The following is a 17,430-nucleotide window of genomic DNA, read 5'->3' as shown; positions in this document are numbered from 1 at the left end:
AATACATTTCTAAAATATTGTCAACTTGATCTGGCCATTCTTGAAAAACTCAAGTATTTTAAGTAAACTTTCCTGTAATGACTCCAATGCAAAAGTCTATATATTCATGGTTCAATCCTTTTAAGATGCATCAAATACTTAAAACTCAAACTCAATAGTTTGTAGTTAATGGATTCATCTGTATATCTCAAAATAAGGCCAAGTTTATTAATCTACATCCCACTCATGCAGTACATTCTACGAGTTTGTTTGGATATTATATATTAAAAACAAGCTTTAATTTCAGTTTCTGGCCTCAATGATGAAATACTGGCATTTAACAAGGACAGGTCATTGTATTAGATAATCTATGATCTTTCTGAATGAGCAGAGTTCACTTCAAGGGTGGCATGGCCTCGTTAGACTTATTTCTTCTGTTTGTATGACATAACATTCAAATTTCCATGTACCTGCACGATATTGACTTATTATGGAGGCAAGTAATAACTCATTTCTCAATTGCCAAGATGCAGTAAAGCAATTATGCTGCATATTTTTATGATGGTCAACATGAAACTGCTGACTGTGGACTTTATGGTCTCAGAGACCAGACTTTCTGGTAGAAGTCCAAACGACCCTGCTTGGCTAGTTCTGTTTTTAGGACCCGAAGTTAGGAAAATGCTCTCATTCTAGTGGACAAGCCCAGAATGCCCAAACTGGTTTGAATTAACAAAGGGAGGTACATGCAAACTAACAAGAACATTAATTGACCAACAGTTCAATGATCAGAATTCATAAAATTTTCAAATGGCAAAAGGCTCAATGCTTGTTTGCTCTGACAATTTTTATATCACTCCAGATATACCAGACAGGATGGAAAGAAAACATTGTATAATGAATGGCTCACTGGAATTCACTGCCTTCTTCCTCCCTGCAGAACGGTATGCAAGAACAAACCAAAGTGTGAAAGAATGGACTTACAAAATCATCGTTGACAGGAATCAAGACATTCATCTCAGAGGACTTGGCACTAACAATCTCACAATTGAGGGAATCCTTACTAAGGTAGACATGGCAGCCATCAGTCTTATTGATAGATACAGTTGGCACTTTACCCAACACCTGCAGGGAGAGAAAGAGAACCATATTGGATACAGACTTTGACAATAGAACACAGCTGAATGAGAAACAATTTGAAAGCGCATTTGCCTATTGGAAAACATTAAAAAACAAAAGCTAGACATATTAATTTCTCCAGTGTAAAAGGTTACTGTTGCAGATCAGAAAAAACCAAAGGAAACATGGAATAGTATAATTTTACATCAACCCAATTTAAAAATAAATTCTCCCCTCCACTGATGATCAGGCATCAGAAAACGTTAGCGGAGGTCAAAAGCAGCACCAATTTTTCAATATCAAAGTTGCTCAACTTCTGGGCAGTGAAACAGTAAAAATTATTTTCACTATATTCAAAAGGACAACCACACCCAAACTTTCACATTGGTTTCTTACAAAAAAGGTGATCCTAGAGAGATGCTTGTGCATTGGACCAGTGATGCCAGCACTATGTGTGTCATGACGCGAGTCTCTGAATGCAACTTTCAAAATCTCAAGTATCTTTTTATAAAGGATACCAATAACAGATGCTTAGTTTCCAAGGTGTTTTATTGTTCAAATAAAACCGGATATTCAATTTAGAGGAGTTTTTTGTGGTGGTGGTGAAAGTCCTTTGGAAACACCAAAAGTGGAAAAGCCTCAACTTTTTACATCTACAATTACAAATTTTAATAAGATAGACTTAATTATACAAGAGTAAACTTATTTAACTTATTAAATACAATGTTAGTCATGGCTAAAACAGTAGTACTCTTGCCTCAAAAGATAGTGTGGGCTCTGCTTCCATTTATGAAACTCAAGCACAAAAATCTAGGCTGATACTCTGGCGCTAGAGTGAGTGCTGTGTTATGGGAGGTGCCATCCTTCAACCAAGATCTCAAACTGAGTAGGCACAAAAAAATCCTACAGCACTTTACTGAAACCAGACAGAGGAGTTCTGTTCATCCTGGTCAATATTTAGTGTCCAGCATCTCAAAAAAGGGATTACCTTGTCGTTATCACCTCAATGTTTGTGGGAGCTTGTGTGAATAGGTTACCATGTTTCCCACATTGCAACTACATATCAAAGTTTATTTCAGTTACTATAAAAGTACTTAAGGGCAGTCCTGAAATAGTGAATGCAACTACACAAAATCCAAGTCTCTTAACCCCTTGATTTGTATGTTTGCATGTGTTACAGGGCAAATTAAGTTGCCTTTTGTTTAAAACTCATTTTTTGCTATATTAGACTTTAAAATGGATGTCTTTAAATGTTAATCTCTCTCTGCACCTTCTCAGCAGCTATAACAGTGCATCCTGCACTGTTAACCTGATACACTTGTATAGTATGACTTGCCTGTAAAGCAATGAGACAATACTTTTTAACTGTACCTCTGTAGAAATAACAGTAATACATCAAATCAAGTGTCCATTTCTGTGTTAAAGGCTGGTACTTCTTACTGGTCAGAGAATTCAGTTATTTTTCTTCCCACATTTCAATTACCTGAATTTTCACATCACGTGAATTTATGACCTCCACAATTCCAACAACATGATCAAAAACTAGACCCAGTTTCTTACAGTTATCTGCAAAGCAAAAAAAAAAAGTCAGGATGTAGAACACTGCATTGTTACAAATTGCCTGTGCGTTTACATTAGATGCAAAGAAACAACTTCATGGAATGGCATAGATTTACACAAATTTTTCCATTTGATCAGATTCTATTTCAAAATTAATGACCAGTGAAGCAACTGGAGATATTACTTCACTCAAATTTTCACAACATTGAAAATAACCAGTTTGTACTTTTGAACACCTTTTCGAATTGTAGTCAAGGCCAGACATTTCCTGATAACAAGAAGAAATCAAGGAGAGGGCCAAGTGACAAATTACAGCACACAGCAGGCACTTATTTCTGAGGACAGTAAGCTCAGAGGAAGGCAAATAACCAAATGATCAAGTCTTTAAAAAGAAAAGGATATCAAACATCTACCCAGATTTCAAAGATGCAGCATTCCCAAACCAATGAAGTGAATTTGAGATCCAGAAAACAATTTGGTCAATTAATTTGCCTGCTGTAAAGTACATCAAGCTAACATTCCCTTTAAACTGTAAAAGGAGTCACTCAGATGTTCTGCAAACAGCAACTGGCAGCAGCATGCCAATCACGGCAATGACTTCTGATTCCAGAAGTTGCTGCTGTGTATGGGCTTTAGAACCCTGTACAGCTGGAAAGAAAGTTAGAGGGAACATTGTATCAGGAAGTTATGATTGAGCTGTAGCTGTCCAAATACTGGGAAATCCTTTATAAAACAAATTCATTGAATCTTGAAATACACGTTTGTTTCTGCTTACCAATAGTGATTGAGTTGATTTTGCCTTTGATGTTAAGGGTGCTTTGGGTACATTTGTACACATATGCGACCTGCTTCAACTCTGTGTCTTCAATAACCAGATTGTTGGCATTGTCATGGTTTTCCTATAAGTGGAGAGCAATGTACAGTTTTCAGATACCTAAAAGCTGGCATAGGAATAATATGAAAGCAATCCCATGCAGAGAGATGCCCAGCTTACTCATTTGTTAACATTTCCCATGGACGAATGCCAGTTAAATTACTGGTCCACCTGCCAGTATTTAAGGCACTTCAGAAATTAACCAAAATATGCACAAATACTGCCAATTTGTTTATCAATATTGCCCATTTCTTTCCTCAGTCCTGATGGCTTCTTACTGATAACCTCTGGCACTTCATAAGTGGTCATTAAGACTCTGATGTTGTTTATTTTGCATGAATCTGTTTAACTATCCTGATCATCTAAAATTTGACTGTTTTCCCCTCCCCCACCAATATCTAAGTTTAATTCCACCCCACACTCATCCAAATTTGCTCTTATCAGACATCCAAATGCACTGACGCTGAAGTCACAGGCATAGCTATTGAACCATCGGTGACAATAATTAGTTTAGGGGTGGCAAGGTCACCTGGAGCACATCCCAGCTGAAATTCCTGAAGCAAATACCAGGAATTAAATCAAGGACTCTTGGATACATGATACCACGGCATATTTGGTAACACCATACTTAGGGTTTTCCAAATCTGAATCATACATCCTATTACCCCAGGAAATATTATATTTTAGTCCAACTTTAAGACTTAAGACTCACCACTCTCCATTTCTTTCCTTCCAATTGTAACATGGGTGGCTCGCTCTTGGCTGGTTGCTTTGGTGAAGCAGCTGCTGCTTTGAATGGTTTCGGTCCAGTATGGGCAGGTGCATTTGTATTCCTTAATGTTGGGTTCTTGTGAGTTTTACTGCTGTCTGGCACATGTTTCAGTTCTAAAGTAACAAATGCTTACAACTTAAATCCACCATAGAGAATCACAGGATCACAGTTTTCTTGACATCTTAACCCCATTTATGGAATAGCTCCCTCTACCATAGAGGTATTCAAACTTTGTCTATGTAGGCCATACTTGTACATAACCACCAGGCCTTGGACTACAAAGTTACAATCAATGCCTTCCATTCGGACAGATCTCAATTCTCTCAAGATGTGAAGATAAGTCCTCAATTAAGATGTTGAGATATTGGTTGAATGAATCTCTCACACACACCCCAAATCATGTGGCTGCAGGAAATTCACAAACCAATTAAACATAAAAGTTAGGTGAGGCTTCAGTGGAGGTGGAACATGTGGTTGATGGGAAGCAAAATGAACACCTTGCTCAACTGCACATGGTGTGCAATCCTCACTTCCTGTATTATTTACAAATGCAGCACTGTGATATCAACTTTGGAGAATCTCTGCTGGAGTACTTTCTCTTATTTCAAAAACAGGCATTTGAGTAATATTAGTTCACTCATCCGTCCTACATTTGTTTTTACTCAATGCAGTAGCTAAGGTCTATTTCATTCCTCTAAAAACATAAATCAATACTACATCTTTATTGTAGTTAAGCTTATGAAGCTGCCAAAAAACTAATTATTATTCTCTGAGCCCTAAAGTTAGCATTACATTTTTAGAGAGTTGATCATATCTACTGGTGTAAAGAAATATTGACAAGTAAATAGTGTTCTATTTATACCAGGGCAGTCATTTCTTTTATTTTTTTATTCATTCACGGGATGAAGGTGTCGCTCGCTAGGCAGCATTTATTGCCCGTCCTTCATTGCCCAGAGGGCAGTTAAGAGTCAACCACAATCGCTGTTGGTCTGGAGTGACATGGGCCAGACCAGGTAAGGATGGCAGTTTCCTTCCCTAAAGGACATTAGGTGAACCAGATGGGTTTTTCCTGACAATTGACAATGGATTTATGGTTAACATTAGATTCTTAACTACAGATATTTATTGAATTCAAATTCCACCATCTGCCACAGCAGGATTCAAACCCAGGTCCCCAGAACGTTACCTGGGTCTCTGGATTAACAGTCCAGTGATAATGCCACTAGGCCATCGCCTCCCAAATTATTTGCCAAAATAAGCAGCATTCTACTTACTACTCGTAATTTCTGCTCCTTTATTAAGTTCATCAAATAGAGCTGCTCTTGAACTAGTTGTGTCCACCAAGGGAGTAGCTTCTTGAGGTGGTGGTGGTGGTCCAGGAGGAGGAGGGGCAGTTCCTCCCGAAGGTGTCACAGAAACAGGAGATGCAGTTGGCTTAGGACCCTTTAACAGGTCAAGGTGGTGGTGGTTTGGGGGGGCGGGAAGGGGGGTGTGGTGGAGAAGGAAGGAAAGAGAACATTAAGCCACTTAAAATTCACAGAATTAACCCAGTCAAATATTGCTACTTGAAGTGGTGCTTTTCCCCACACTAAGTACAAGAAGGTATTCTATAAATTCTCTGCATTCAAGTGAGCACAAGATCTTTCCATCAAGGTGAAAGCAGAGAATCACTGAAATTAAAACTACTTTTCATTATTTCAGAACTCTTGGATTCTCAATTTGCAGACATTTGTGCTAAGATCCAATATTTGTGCATTGCTTCTTGGCAAATGTGGCTTCATTAGGTTTCAGTTTTAGATAGAGCCCAGCCATTGGGGAGTTGATGATTACGGACAACATAAAGCACATTAAGTAACCCTCTTTGAAAATGCTTCTAACTGTTAATTATATGAAGTTACAGGTGTTAAAAAGAACCCAGAAGAGAGATAACAGCAAGTATTAGAAGTTTAAAACCAAGATTACAGCTTCTCTTCTAATGAAACATTTGCTTACAAACTGTGGTAGACAAGGAATTACATCAATTGTTTCATTTGTAACCTTATTTCTATTACTGCAGAGTTTTAAGTTATTGTTTGAAGATTTTAGATGGCAACATTAGCACCATTATTTTATTGTGGCAGCCAAGGACAACATCTCACCAGATGCCCATATTAACAGGAAACTGACTCATTGGCACACAGCAACTGCATTAGGGCAGATTCTTGCCAAGCTAGTCAGATAAGAGCAACATTTCCTCTACTCGCATTTGCTCAATTCAATGAAATCAATGCAAACTTTCATTGTACCCTATCATATTGAGCCAAGCAATGAAATATTCTGGTGAGCCAGAGATAATCAGCCATAAATCTTTCAACAAAGAAAAGCAGGATACTTACAGTCTTACTCCAAGAAAGCCCAGTGGTGTGGTGTGCTTTGATATATGCTTGAAGTTCAGTCCAGAAGTTTATGTAGGCCTTTACCCACTCCACATGTCTTTTATCACTGAAATTGAGAAAGGTAGCCAAGTTAAAACATCACCTTTCTGCAAACTTCTCCTTTGGTCTATCTTTTTCTCTTACTTTACTTCAATGTCAGACTCTATCTCAATGGGTGGGAGATGCAAATCAAGCAGGGAATTGGAGACAGGATAAAATTTATGACAGATGAGGGACACCAAAGCCTGGATTGAGCAGGATTGTTGAATCTAGTGCTGTAAACAATAGCAGCGTGTTTGAGTCGCTACCACAGTCGTTCTGATTTTAAAGAGGTGTAATAGCCCAAGCCTGGCAGGTTGAAAATTTTCAACTAAGGAAAAAATGCAAAGACGGGGATGATCTTGGACTAGTTAGCATCTACTATTGCTCCAAACCCTTCCTTTACTTTGATGCAAATAAAAAAAAGTTGCACTTTGTTAGAGGCAGTTGCTTCACCTAAACTTCCCCTTTCTAGTGTTCCCCTGGATGGATCCACCTCCTCTTCCAGGTAGATATTTCCCCTTTATTCTTTTACAGAATGTGGATTTTGTTGCTAAGACTGGTGTTTGTTGCCCATGTCTAATTGCACTTGAATCAAGTATCTTGACCAACTACCTCATTGGGCAGTTAAGAGTCAACCACATTGCTGTGGGCCTGCAGTCACATAGACCAGACCAGGCAATAGGCAATTTCTTTCCTTATAAAAGGACACCAGTGAACCAGATTGACTTTCACTACAAATTAATAGTGAGTACATGGCCAACTAAGCTTTTAATTCCAAATTTTATTGAATTGGTCAAGCTGGGATTTGAACCCAGAACATTAATTTGTGACTCTGGATTACTACTGAACTGATGATTTCTATTATGACACCACATCCCATAAGATGTCATTTTCAGAACCAAGTGCAGAAAATGACAGAGTGCAAGAAGGCTTGAATCACAGAGGTAGTTCTAGGTGACCTAATAAGAATTTAAAATGCAAACATTACTAGAAGTAGAATATTAGTCTCCTAGATCCTACTCGACCATTCAATAAGATACAGGCTGAACTGGTTATGCCCTTAACTATTTTCCTGCCTTTGCCCAATAACCCTCAACTCCCTTAACAACTGGACAAAAGTAATCCAACTCATCTGAGAATACTGATACTGCAATGTCCAATCTCCACGACTCACTTCTCCAGTTCTCTGCCCAAAGGTCCAATCTCCACTGCCACAATGCCCTTTATGAGTCCAGTGATCTGCAGCGCAGAAAAGGCCCTTCTGCCCTTCAACTCTGTACCGATCAAAACAAGTATCTAACTATTCTGGGGAAGACGACAGGCCGAAAATCAATGCCAAAAAACAGGGATCATACATGCTGTTGGCACTAATCTGACTCAAACCATCTGTCTAGCCAACATGTGGAGTTCTCCCACACCCGTTCTCTTCCTACTTCCTTTTAACTTTCCAGATTAAGATATAAAAATAAACATTCTATGCTACATATTTTCTGTAAATGCAAAATGAAATTCACAAGGATAGTAAATGGAGTCATACGTGTCTTTGTATTCCTTCAAAACTCTGTTGGTATAAAACATAGCAGCATCAGTCATCTCCTTAACATAAGGACCAGGTTTGGGAGCCTAAAAAGGAGAAGTCATGATTAGTTCTCATGCTGTTCTTGAATACCTCAAATTTTATTATTTGATGTAAAGAAACTAGCATATACTTTCATGATTCCAAACAGAAGTGCAGTCTCATATGCAATTCTCATCACTTACACCATCTATGCATCATGTTCAACCACCAATAATTGGGGGAGTAGCACTGACCTTTTCCAGAGGACTCAGTTACCAAGCCTAATTATGTAAAGCCTGTCAGACTATTACAGCTAGTTTCCTGTGCCTCACAAATCCCTTCTATTTATTGATTTTTTTTTTTTTTTTTTTTTTAAGAAAGTTGTGATTTCAGGAAAAAGCCAGGTTTCAAGCAACCAGCTATTTGCACCTTGGATAATGATCAACTTTGTAATGAGATACAAATGCAACGTGAATGCAAAGAGATAACTATAAAAAGCAATTGCACATTGAGACAGAATATGGAAAGGCTTAGGAACCCAACTTCAGATATAGCAGATAAGGGAACAGCCATGAAAAGGGAGAAACAAAGAAAAGGCACTGGAATTGAATAGGTACTTTGCATCAGCCTTCACAATGGAAGACACCAGTGGCATACCAGAACTTCAAGACAGTCAGGGCCAAAAGTTGAGTTTAGTGGCCATCCCGAAGAAAAGGAAGGTGCTGGAAAGCTGAAAAGTCTGAAGGTGGATAAATCACCCAGAGTTCTGAAGGAGATGGCTGAGGAGACTGTAGAGGCACTGGTGGTGATCTTTCAAGAATTACTGGAATCAGGGAAGGTCCTAGAGGACTGAAGAATGGCCAATGTAACATCCGTGTTTAAAGAAGGGAGGGAGGCAGAAGTGAGGAAATTAACAGTGCATTTTCCTTCCTAACAGCCATTCAATTCAAAAGGGCTAGAATACAAGAACATAAATATACTGCTGAGGCTCTGGTCAGACTATATTTGGAATATTGACAGTAATTTTGACCCTTTTTCAAGAGGATGAATATGCTCACTTGGAGGGGGTCCACAGGAGATTTACAGGAGTAATCCCAGGGTTGAATAGCTTGTCATATGAAGAATGGTTGGGGGACTCAGTCTATGCTCCATGAGGCTTAGAAAGAGGGGATCTCATTGAAATGGACGGATCTGGATAAAGTGGACATGGAGAAGACGCTAGAGACACTAGGAACCAAGGGCACAGCCTCAGAGTGAATGGACAACCCTTTAGAACCAAGATGAGGAGAAATTTCTTCAGCTCGGTGGTGAATCTTTGGAACTCATGGCGTCCTCAGCCTTCTGTGGCAAAGTTGAGTATATTTAAGACAGAAATAAGTAGGTTCTTGATTAGTAAGGGGATCAAGGGTTACAGGGATAAGACAGCTCGATTGATTGGTGGAGAAGACCTGTTTGGCCAAATGAACCAGCTTCGGCTCCTATACCTTGCCGCCCAGTCTACAGCAAGCAGTTTAAAAGCATGCACATGAAAGGTTTGTCACTACACATGAAAAATCTTGATAGCCAGATGAGATTTCAGCCTAAATCACATCAATTGATTATATTCAACTAAAACATTTACTAAAATCTATTCTACTTTTAATGCTCCTGGATGACGGGTAGATGTGGTCAACCCCACTATGCCTGTTGCAGTTGGGAACTGTGCTGACAACAGGTGCGGCCTGTTCACTGCTGTGCATCTCTTTCAGGCTGGGCACTTCTGCTTTTCCTGACCAAGGAGTAATTGCACAAGAGTCAAACCTAATTTGCACCTGTTAAATACCAAGAAGTGAACTGGGTACAGAAATTTAACATCCGAATCTTCAAAGTGAATGAATAATAAGTAGTCAACAAAGAGTCCCTTCAGTTGGAAAGCCCCTGTCAAGAATAATGAATGGATACATACCATTTCAAATTTAGTCACAGCTATCCTATTAAACACTATTGATATAGGTTATAGGTTAGCAAGTAGAATACTTACAATTGCCAGCCATCCCAGACCAGGGATGCTCTCACTAATAGCCGATAGATGATTGAACTGTTTGCTTGCACGTTTTTTCTCTCTGAAATCTTGGATTTGTAAAATTTTGTTGGAGAGGGGCTGAAGTAGTTGGGTCAATTCATTCTACAAAATGAAGACAGAGAAAGTGCATATTTACAGAAAACAATGCCCCTTTTTTCTGTAGGGGTTAAAGTTAAATACCAAGTTTGAAAAAGTACTTCATGTAAAACACTAAGCTCACTACTTGTAGCAAGCCCAACTGCAGATAAAATAATACTTCATTATTCTGGTTCCCCATGGGTCCTTGCTTGAAAATTCTCTGCTCCAGCTCAAGTGCAGTCTGTGTGAGAAGGAAATTGATACAAGTCACCTCAAAAATGATAACCAGTAGGAATGCACTCCAAGGTGACAAGTTTTCACATTCTCTCCATTCCCGACTCACTCAATCCAGTCCATTCATAATACCAGACCTGGCTGGTCAGTTTAATTAGATGCAAGTCAGAAACACTATTTGAACAGCCAGACTACAAAAAAAAAGCCAGCTAATTTAACCAGCACTGCTTAAAGGCAAAATCATGGTCAGTTTTTAATCATTACAGGCTGAATATTTTTGTTGCATATCCTGGGAGAAATTTTGGTCATTTTTAAATGATCATGTATTTTGGCAACTTAAGTCAGAACAGAGCATCAGTAATAAGAAGATTTTCAAACTTAGTTCAAAATAAACTTCTCTGATACTTTTGCTCCCACCCAAAAATACTTGCTACACAAACTAATCAGTTTTGATGTACAAAACTTAATTTGAAATCAATCAAGCACAGCTTTCACAAATGTAGACAATGGCCAATCGAAATAAGACCCATCAGAACTAAGCACCAATCCAGACTTTATATTTGATTCATGGGATGAGCATTGCTAGCTAGACCACCATTTATTACCTCTCTTTATTGGCCATCAATGCAATTTTTATTCTATACTGTTGCTATAGACAGAATGCTGGAGCCATATGTAAATGAAGAGAACCAAAAGGGATAGTGGGTTCTTGAAAAAAAAAAATGCTGCTAAAATTACAATAGCACATTTGATATTGAGGACTGTTGCAGCCTTGCAAGGATAACTGACTCTTTCATAGACACCATCCATATTTAGTTTAGTTTCTACCTAAAGGGCAGCACCTCCAAGAAATTAGTTCCTAAATACCACACTAAATAGGCAATTATATGATAGTTTGTATGCATGACCCGACGTACTGCTTTAATGGCAAGGAATGAAAACTTCATTGAATGCATGTATGCACAATTTATACCAAATGGAGTGGAGACATTTTACTATATAAACCAAGACTGGTTTAGTAACCTTTGTATAGTCAGGAAGGAGAGATCACATCCGGAGTGAGAGAGAGTCCAAATGAGTATACTATTTGGGGAACTGGGATGCAGTGTGGGAATTTGGTGAGGGGAGGGGTGGAGAAAGAGACACTTTCTGCTTGCTTTTTAAAAGGTCTTCTGAACAGGATATATTGAAGCACAGGACTTGGGGGCCCAGCACAAAACAGACATCACATGAAAACTAAGTTCATTGGCTGGTCATAATTTGACAATTGTAGTTACCTTCAGTTTGAAGATAAATAGAAATAATTTTGATTATAAACTAAAATACTAGCTGGAATCTCTAAAAAATAAAAAACAACAATTAAGAAACAAATAAAGTGATGTGCAGAGGCAGGCAACATATTGTACCTGCATGATATGGGAGCTGGTGGACCCCATTGTGACCACATCTATAACAAGTGTTGGTTGCTTGAGACAATCCAGCTCATCAATTTTGAGCCAGAGTCTCAGTTTCAACACTGACACATCAGGGAGGGGAAATTATCTGGATTCTTGTTACAGGAGGCAGTCATACCCTTAGATTAACTAACTTGAATTTTGTCAGTGGTCAGGGACAGGAGGGTGTGACGAGTGAAACAAGTAGAAGGATCCAGAAGGTAGTGTAGAACGACCCTCAGGCCTGAAACTGTCTTACTGGTTTGAGATTCTTGCTTTTTTGAAAAAAAAACAACAACAATAACAACAAACAAAAAAAACACAATGACAAGAGCAGGAGCTGTAGGGAGGAATTAGCAAACTTACACTATGGTACAGGCGTGGAGGGAGACAGAAATATAGATGCAATCAGGAGAGCATCATCATCAGGGGAATAGACACTGTTCTCTTGCCAGGATTGAGAGCCCAAAAGGCTGTGTTGTGGGACATCACATCTGGACTGGAGAAGAAGGTCTAGTTGTCATGGCCCACTTAAGTACCAAAAAGTTAGAAAGAAGAAAAAGAGTCTGCTGATAGAATATGAGCAGCCTGGGGATAAGAACTAGAACCAAAATAAAAACCAAAGTTGTTTAGCGATGAGGTTGATTACTATCATGAAATAAAAGGGACAGAATGTGAGAATGCCTAATTATACCAAGGAACCATAGAAGCGTAGGAAAATTCAATAATAGAACAAACTTAAAGGCTTTGCTTCATGCATTAACATACATTTGGAATAGGTAGATGAACTGATGGCGCAAGTCAAATGAATACAATCTCAACATTAAAAAATTTGGTTACAAGGATATCAATACTGGGAACTTGACATTCAGGGTTACTTGACCTTTTGGAGAGATAGGAGGGATGGAACTGGTGGTGGGGTAGCACTGCTAATAAGAAATGAAAAGAGGACAGTTGAGAGACTATTTGGGTAGAGGGACAACAAGGGAAGACATTGTTAGAAGTCATGTACAGACCCCCCAAACTATAACCACTCAGTAGGAAAGGCTATAAAATCAACAAAAGGAGCAATAATTATGGGTGACTTCAATATTTATTTTGATTGGGTTAGTCAAATTGGAAGCATTGCTATGACAACAAATTCAGAGTGAATTAGGGATCGTCAGTCATGGAGTCAACCAGACAGAGGCTATCTTGGATCTATTAATGGGTAATGAGAAAGTTTAATAAATGATGAGTAAAAGATCACCTAGGAAGTAGGGATCGTAATACATAATTAATATTTAGTTTAAGAGTGAGAAACCTGGGTCAGAAACAACTTAAGGGGCATTGCAATGAGCTGAGGATACAGTTAGCTTAAGTGAACTGGCCCGATACATTAGCGGGAATGTCAATAAGCAAGAGTGGCAGAAATTTCAAGGAGGTAATTCATGACTCAACAAAAATACACACCAGTAAAGAGGAAAAGGTTCTAAGAGAGCTAAACCAACCAGGGAAAGTATGGAAAGGCGAAAAAGTATTACAACCAACTATTGAGGAAAAAACATTTGGAAAATAATCTAATCAAGCACAATCAGCATGGCTTCATGAAAGGGAAGGCCTGTCTAATTTGAGTTTTGAGGATGTCTCAACCAGACTGGATAGAGGGAAACCAGTAGATGTGTTGTATTTGGACCTCCAGAAAGCATTTGACAAGGTACTTCACAAAAAGTCATTAAGTCACAAGAGCTCATGCTGTTGGAGATTGGCGTGGATACAGAATTGACTCATGGGCAGGAAATGAATGGGGCCACAGGGTTCTTTCCTCAGGTTGGCAACAGTGGAATTCCACAGGGAATGAACTGGGACTGCAACTACTTCTTACAATATTTATCACTGACCGAGTCAGTGAACTACTATAGCTAAATTTGAACATGACAAATAGGCAGAAAGGCAGGTTGAGAGAGGAACAGTGATATAATTAGGAGTCCTTTTGTATATTTAAGACAGAGATCAATTCTTGATCAGTAGGGGAATCTAAGGTTACGAGGGAAAGGGCAGGAAAGTGGGTGAGAGGAGTGTTGGATCAACCATGATGCTATTGAACGGCGGAGCAGGCTCAAGAGACCAAAGTCTGTTTTTGTTCCTATTTCTTATAGTTTTGTATATGAAATTTAGAAGATGGCATTCAACATCCCTCACCCACCCCCCCAAAACACAGCCAAACACTGATTTTGACCATTATACACAAGTTCTGGTTGCAATAACTTGTTGCCCTTTCCAAAACTCTTGGTGCTCAAAATTTACAATGCAGTTGCACCAATTTTAATACCACATTGTACTGTCCTATTTACTTCCACCATTTACTGCTAAGAGTTTTTTTTAGCAAGTGGCTATTAGAAAAATTATTTTGAGGCGACAATATTTTAGGATGCACTTCAGCAATCCCATTAATCAGAGATGAAAGTTTGCTGGTAAAAGGACAACTTCAGAAAAACCATTTTATAGATGATTGGGAATGCAGCTTGTAATTAGCAGCTATTTTTAGTATAGTGTTACACCTTAATTAGTCTCTAGTGAGATCCTTGCAGAGAATAAACAGCCAAACATTACAGAATTACAGCTCATTTGTTAGGGCTGGCACAGTTTAATGAACTATGAGAATACTTCCAATTACAGAATCCCATGCAAAGTACCTACTGATGTATTTAATTCATTTGTCTCCTGTCTCCACACTAATGACGTAATTAACCAAAATTAATTATATTTCAGTACTTTTCAACTTCAAATGCTTAAATCTCAAATGAGCGCAATGATTTTCCCTCAATGAGGTGCTACAAGAACATGACCAAGACTGGCCAAATCCAATTTTACTTACAACTTGGCAGCGGGAATCAATGAAACTCCAGATATGAATACAAGGAATGACATTACCACTTAAGCCTATCCTGCCTTCAATCAGGGCTGAACTTTTAACTTCTTTTCTGCTTGATCTTCATTCTTCTTGAATCTTGTACCTTTGGAAGGTGCACTGACACTTTCAGTGACTAAGCATCCAAAGCACTCAAATCTATTTTTAATTCCTTTACCACTCAGACATCGCTAGTTCTTAATTAGAAGCGTTTTTGGAGATGCAGCTTTACTAATTCATGTTTGAAAAACTGGTCCTGCGATTAAAAATTAAAAGGTGATGTATACTATTTACACTTCTAGGCGGTGCAAAGAACAGAAAGAAAGCTGCTGTCACTCAATTTTTAAAGATTGCTCATGGGACGTGGTTGCTGCTTGCTTGGCCAGCATTTATTACCCACCTCTAATTACCCAGACGGCAGTTAAAAGTCAGCCACATTGCTGTGGGCCTGGAGTCATATGTAGGCCAAACCAGGTAAGAATGGCAGATTTGTTTCCTTAAAAAAGGAAACATTAGTGAACCAGGTGGGATTCTGCAACAAAGCAGTTATATGCTCACCACTAGGCTGAAGTCTTATTCCAGATTTTCACTGAATTATAAGTTTCACCATCTGTCATGGTGGGAATTGACCACACCCCGTAACATTAGCCCAGGGTTCTGGATTACTGATCTAGTGATATTAACACTATGCCACCACCTCCCTGGTCACAGCCAGGTGACACAGGTCATGCCTGTGCTTGCTAGCTGGCCAAATGGATAATTGCTGAAAAGTAAAACAGATGCACAAATTGTAGAAGCAGAAGTAGTGCATTGTTTCCAAAATCTTTGAAGCTGAAAGTTCAAAGCAGCAAATTCAATTTGCATTTACTTTTAGATTAAATTTTCCCATCCCACCTCATTTATGTTTACAAACTCAGGTCAAGACTATTACTGAACAACGGCAATGGTGACATTATCAGTTGCTAAATGCTACCTAAAAAAGGACAAAAAAAACACTCCCCAATAGACCATTATATTATGGACAGCCTAAGCAAGTAAGCAAATTTTTGGCAGATGGAATATAAAGTGGGGAAAGGTGTGGCTATGCACTTTGGCAGGAAGAATAAAAGGAGCTGAATATTTAAAATGGAGAAAGACTATAGAAAATACAGAATAGAAGCATTTGGGAGTTCTTGTCCATGAATCACAATAAAACTAGCATTCAAGTTCCATGGGTAATAGGGAAGGCATAAAGAATGTTAGAAATAAAAGCTAAGGGAATGGAATATGAAAATAGGTTTTGCTACAACTATATAAAGGCACAAGTCAGACCTCAGCTGAAATACTGAATTTTGGGCCCTTCAGTTAACATATACTGACATTGAGGGCAATCTACAGAACGGTCATTAGGCTGATACCAGGTATGAAACAAATGTCTTTTGGATAGAGATAAAATAGACTTGGCATATACTTGTTGGAATAGAAGAAAGAAGCACAACTTTATTGAAAAAAAGACTTTTAGGGGACTTGACAGGGTAGATGCTGAAAGGTGATGTGACCTTGTGGGAGAGTATGACCAGCAGGCATATTGTGAATAAGGGGTCACATATCTGAGACAGAGGAGGAAGAATTTTTTCTCTCAAGATAACAAATCTGTAGAAGTCTTTATTAAGCCTCAATGGTTCTCTTTGGTAAATAAGTATATGCAAAGCGGAAAAGTGAACTGATTTTAAAAAAACAGTAAGGGAATGAAGAGTAATGGGAAGAGAAAGGCAGGAACATGGAGTTAAAGTTTATTGAACTGCCATGATCTCATTGAATTGCAGAGCAGAGTTGATGGGTTGAAAGGCCTACTTCTGTTACTATACCTTGTAAGATTGATGTCCAGAAGTACTTTTAAGTATTTTTTGGTGTCACACTATGGTGACCCAAGAGCCACAACCGCCAAGTTGTGCACAAATTGTTACTGGCAGGATGGTGACAATGACCAGATCTAGCTGTTTTATTTATATTTGTTGAGTGATAAAAATGTGGGCAAGGACTCCTTTGTTGTTTGAAATACTATGCTATGATATCTTGTGTCCACCCAAGAGATTGAAGGTCTTGCCTGAAAAGGTAGCACCTTTAAAAGTACAGTACTTCCTCAGGTCTGCACTGGGGCACCACCCTAAATTTTGGGCTGAAATCTCTGGACTGGGTCTTGAACCACAGCCTTTTCAAAACTCAAAGGAGTGGGGTCGCTGAATCACATGACTTCTAAGAGAAGTCTCTGCACTTTTTGATGTGAATCAAGTCGATAAGTTAAAATCAAAGACAGCGAGTTCTCTTGCATGTTCCCATAGGATGTGCATGGCAACAAATAGCATTCAAAACTAGGAGATAGTAGGAACTACCGATGCTGGAGTCTGAGATAACAAGGTGTGGAGCTGGATAAACACA

The 17,430-nt window shown here is 38.7% G+C and overlaps 1 protein-coding gene across 5 annotated transcripts in view; it reads right to left on the bottom strand.

Annotated features, from left to right (window-relative positions):
- The window catches only part of cap1 (CAP, adenylate cyclase-associated protein 1 (yeast)), a 39,503-nt gene that overhangs the window by 4,596 nt on the left and 17,477 nt on the right, over positions 1-17,430 (bottom strand). For all 5 annotated transcript variants that reach the window (XM_020513553.2, XM_048612847.1, XM_048612849.1 and 2 more), the window contains exons 5-12: positions 10,336-10,479; positions 8,295-8,380; positions 6,677-6,782; positions 5,576-5,744; positions 4,242-4,414; positions 3,431-3,554; positions 2,579-2,661; positions 961-1,101 (exon numbers count right to left, since the gene is read on the bottom strand). In XM_020513553.2, the coding sequence (XP_020369142.1) occupies positions 961-1,101; positions 2,579-2,661; positions 3,431-3,554; positions 4,242-4,414; positions 5,576-5,744; positions 6,677-6,782; positions 8,295-8,380; positions 10,336-10,479 (1,026 nt within the window). The remainder of the gene's footprint in view (positions 1-960; positions 1,102-2,578; positions 2,662-3,430; positions 3,555-4,241; positions 4,415-5,575; positions 5,745-6,676; positions 6,783-8,294; positions 8,381-10,335; positions 10,480-17,430) is intronic.

The sequence above is a fragment of the Rhincodon typus genome, chromosome 27, assembly GCF_021869965.1.
Source record: "Rhincodon typus isolate 14 chromosome 27, sRhiTyp1.1, whole genome shotgun sequence".
NCBI lineage: Eukaryota > Metazoa > Chordata > Chondrichthyes > Orectolobiformes > Rhincodontidae > Rhincodon > Rhincodon typus.
The sequence above is the reverse complement of the archived record's forward strand: the minus strand, read 5'-3'. Positions and strand labels throughout refer to the sequence as shown.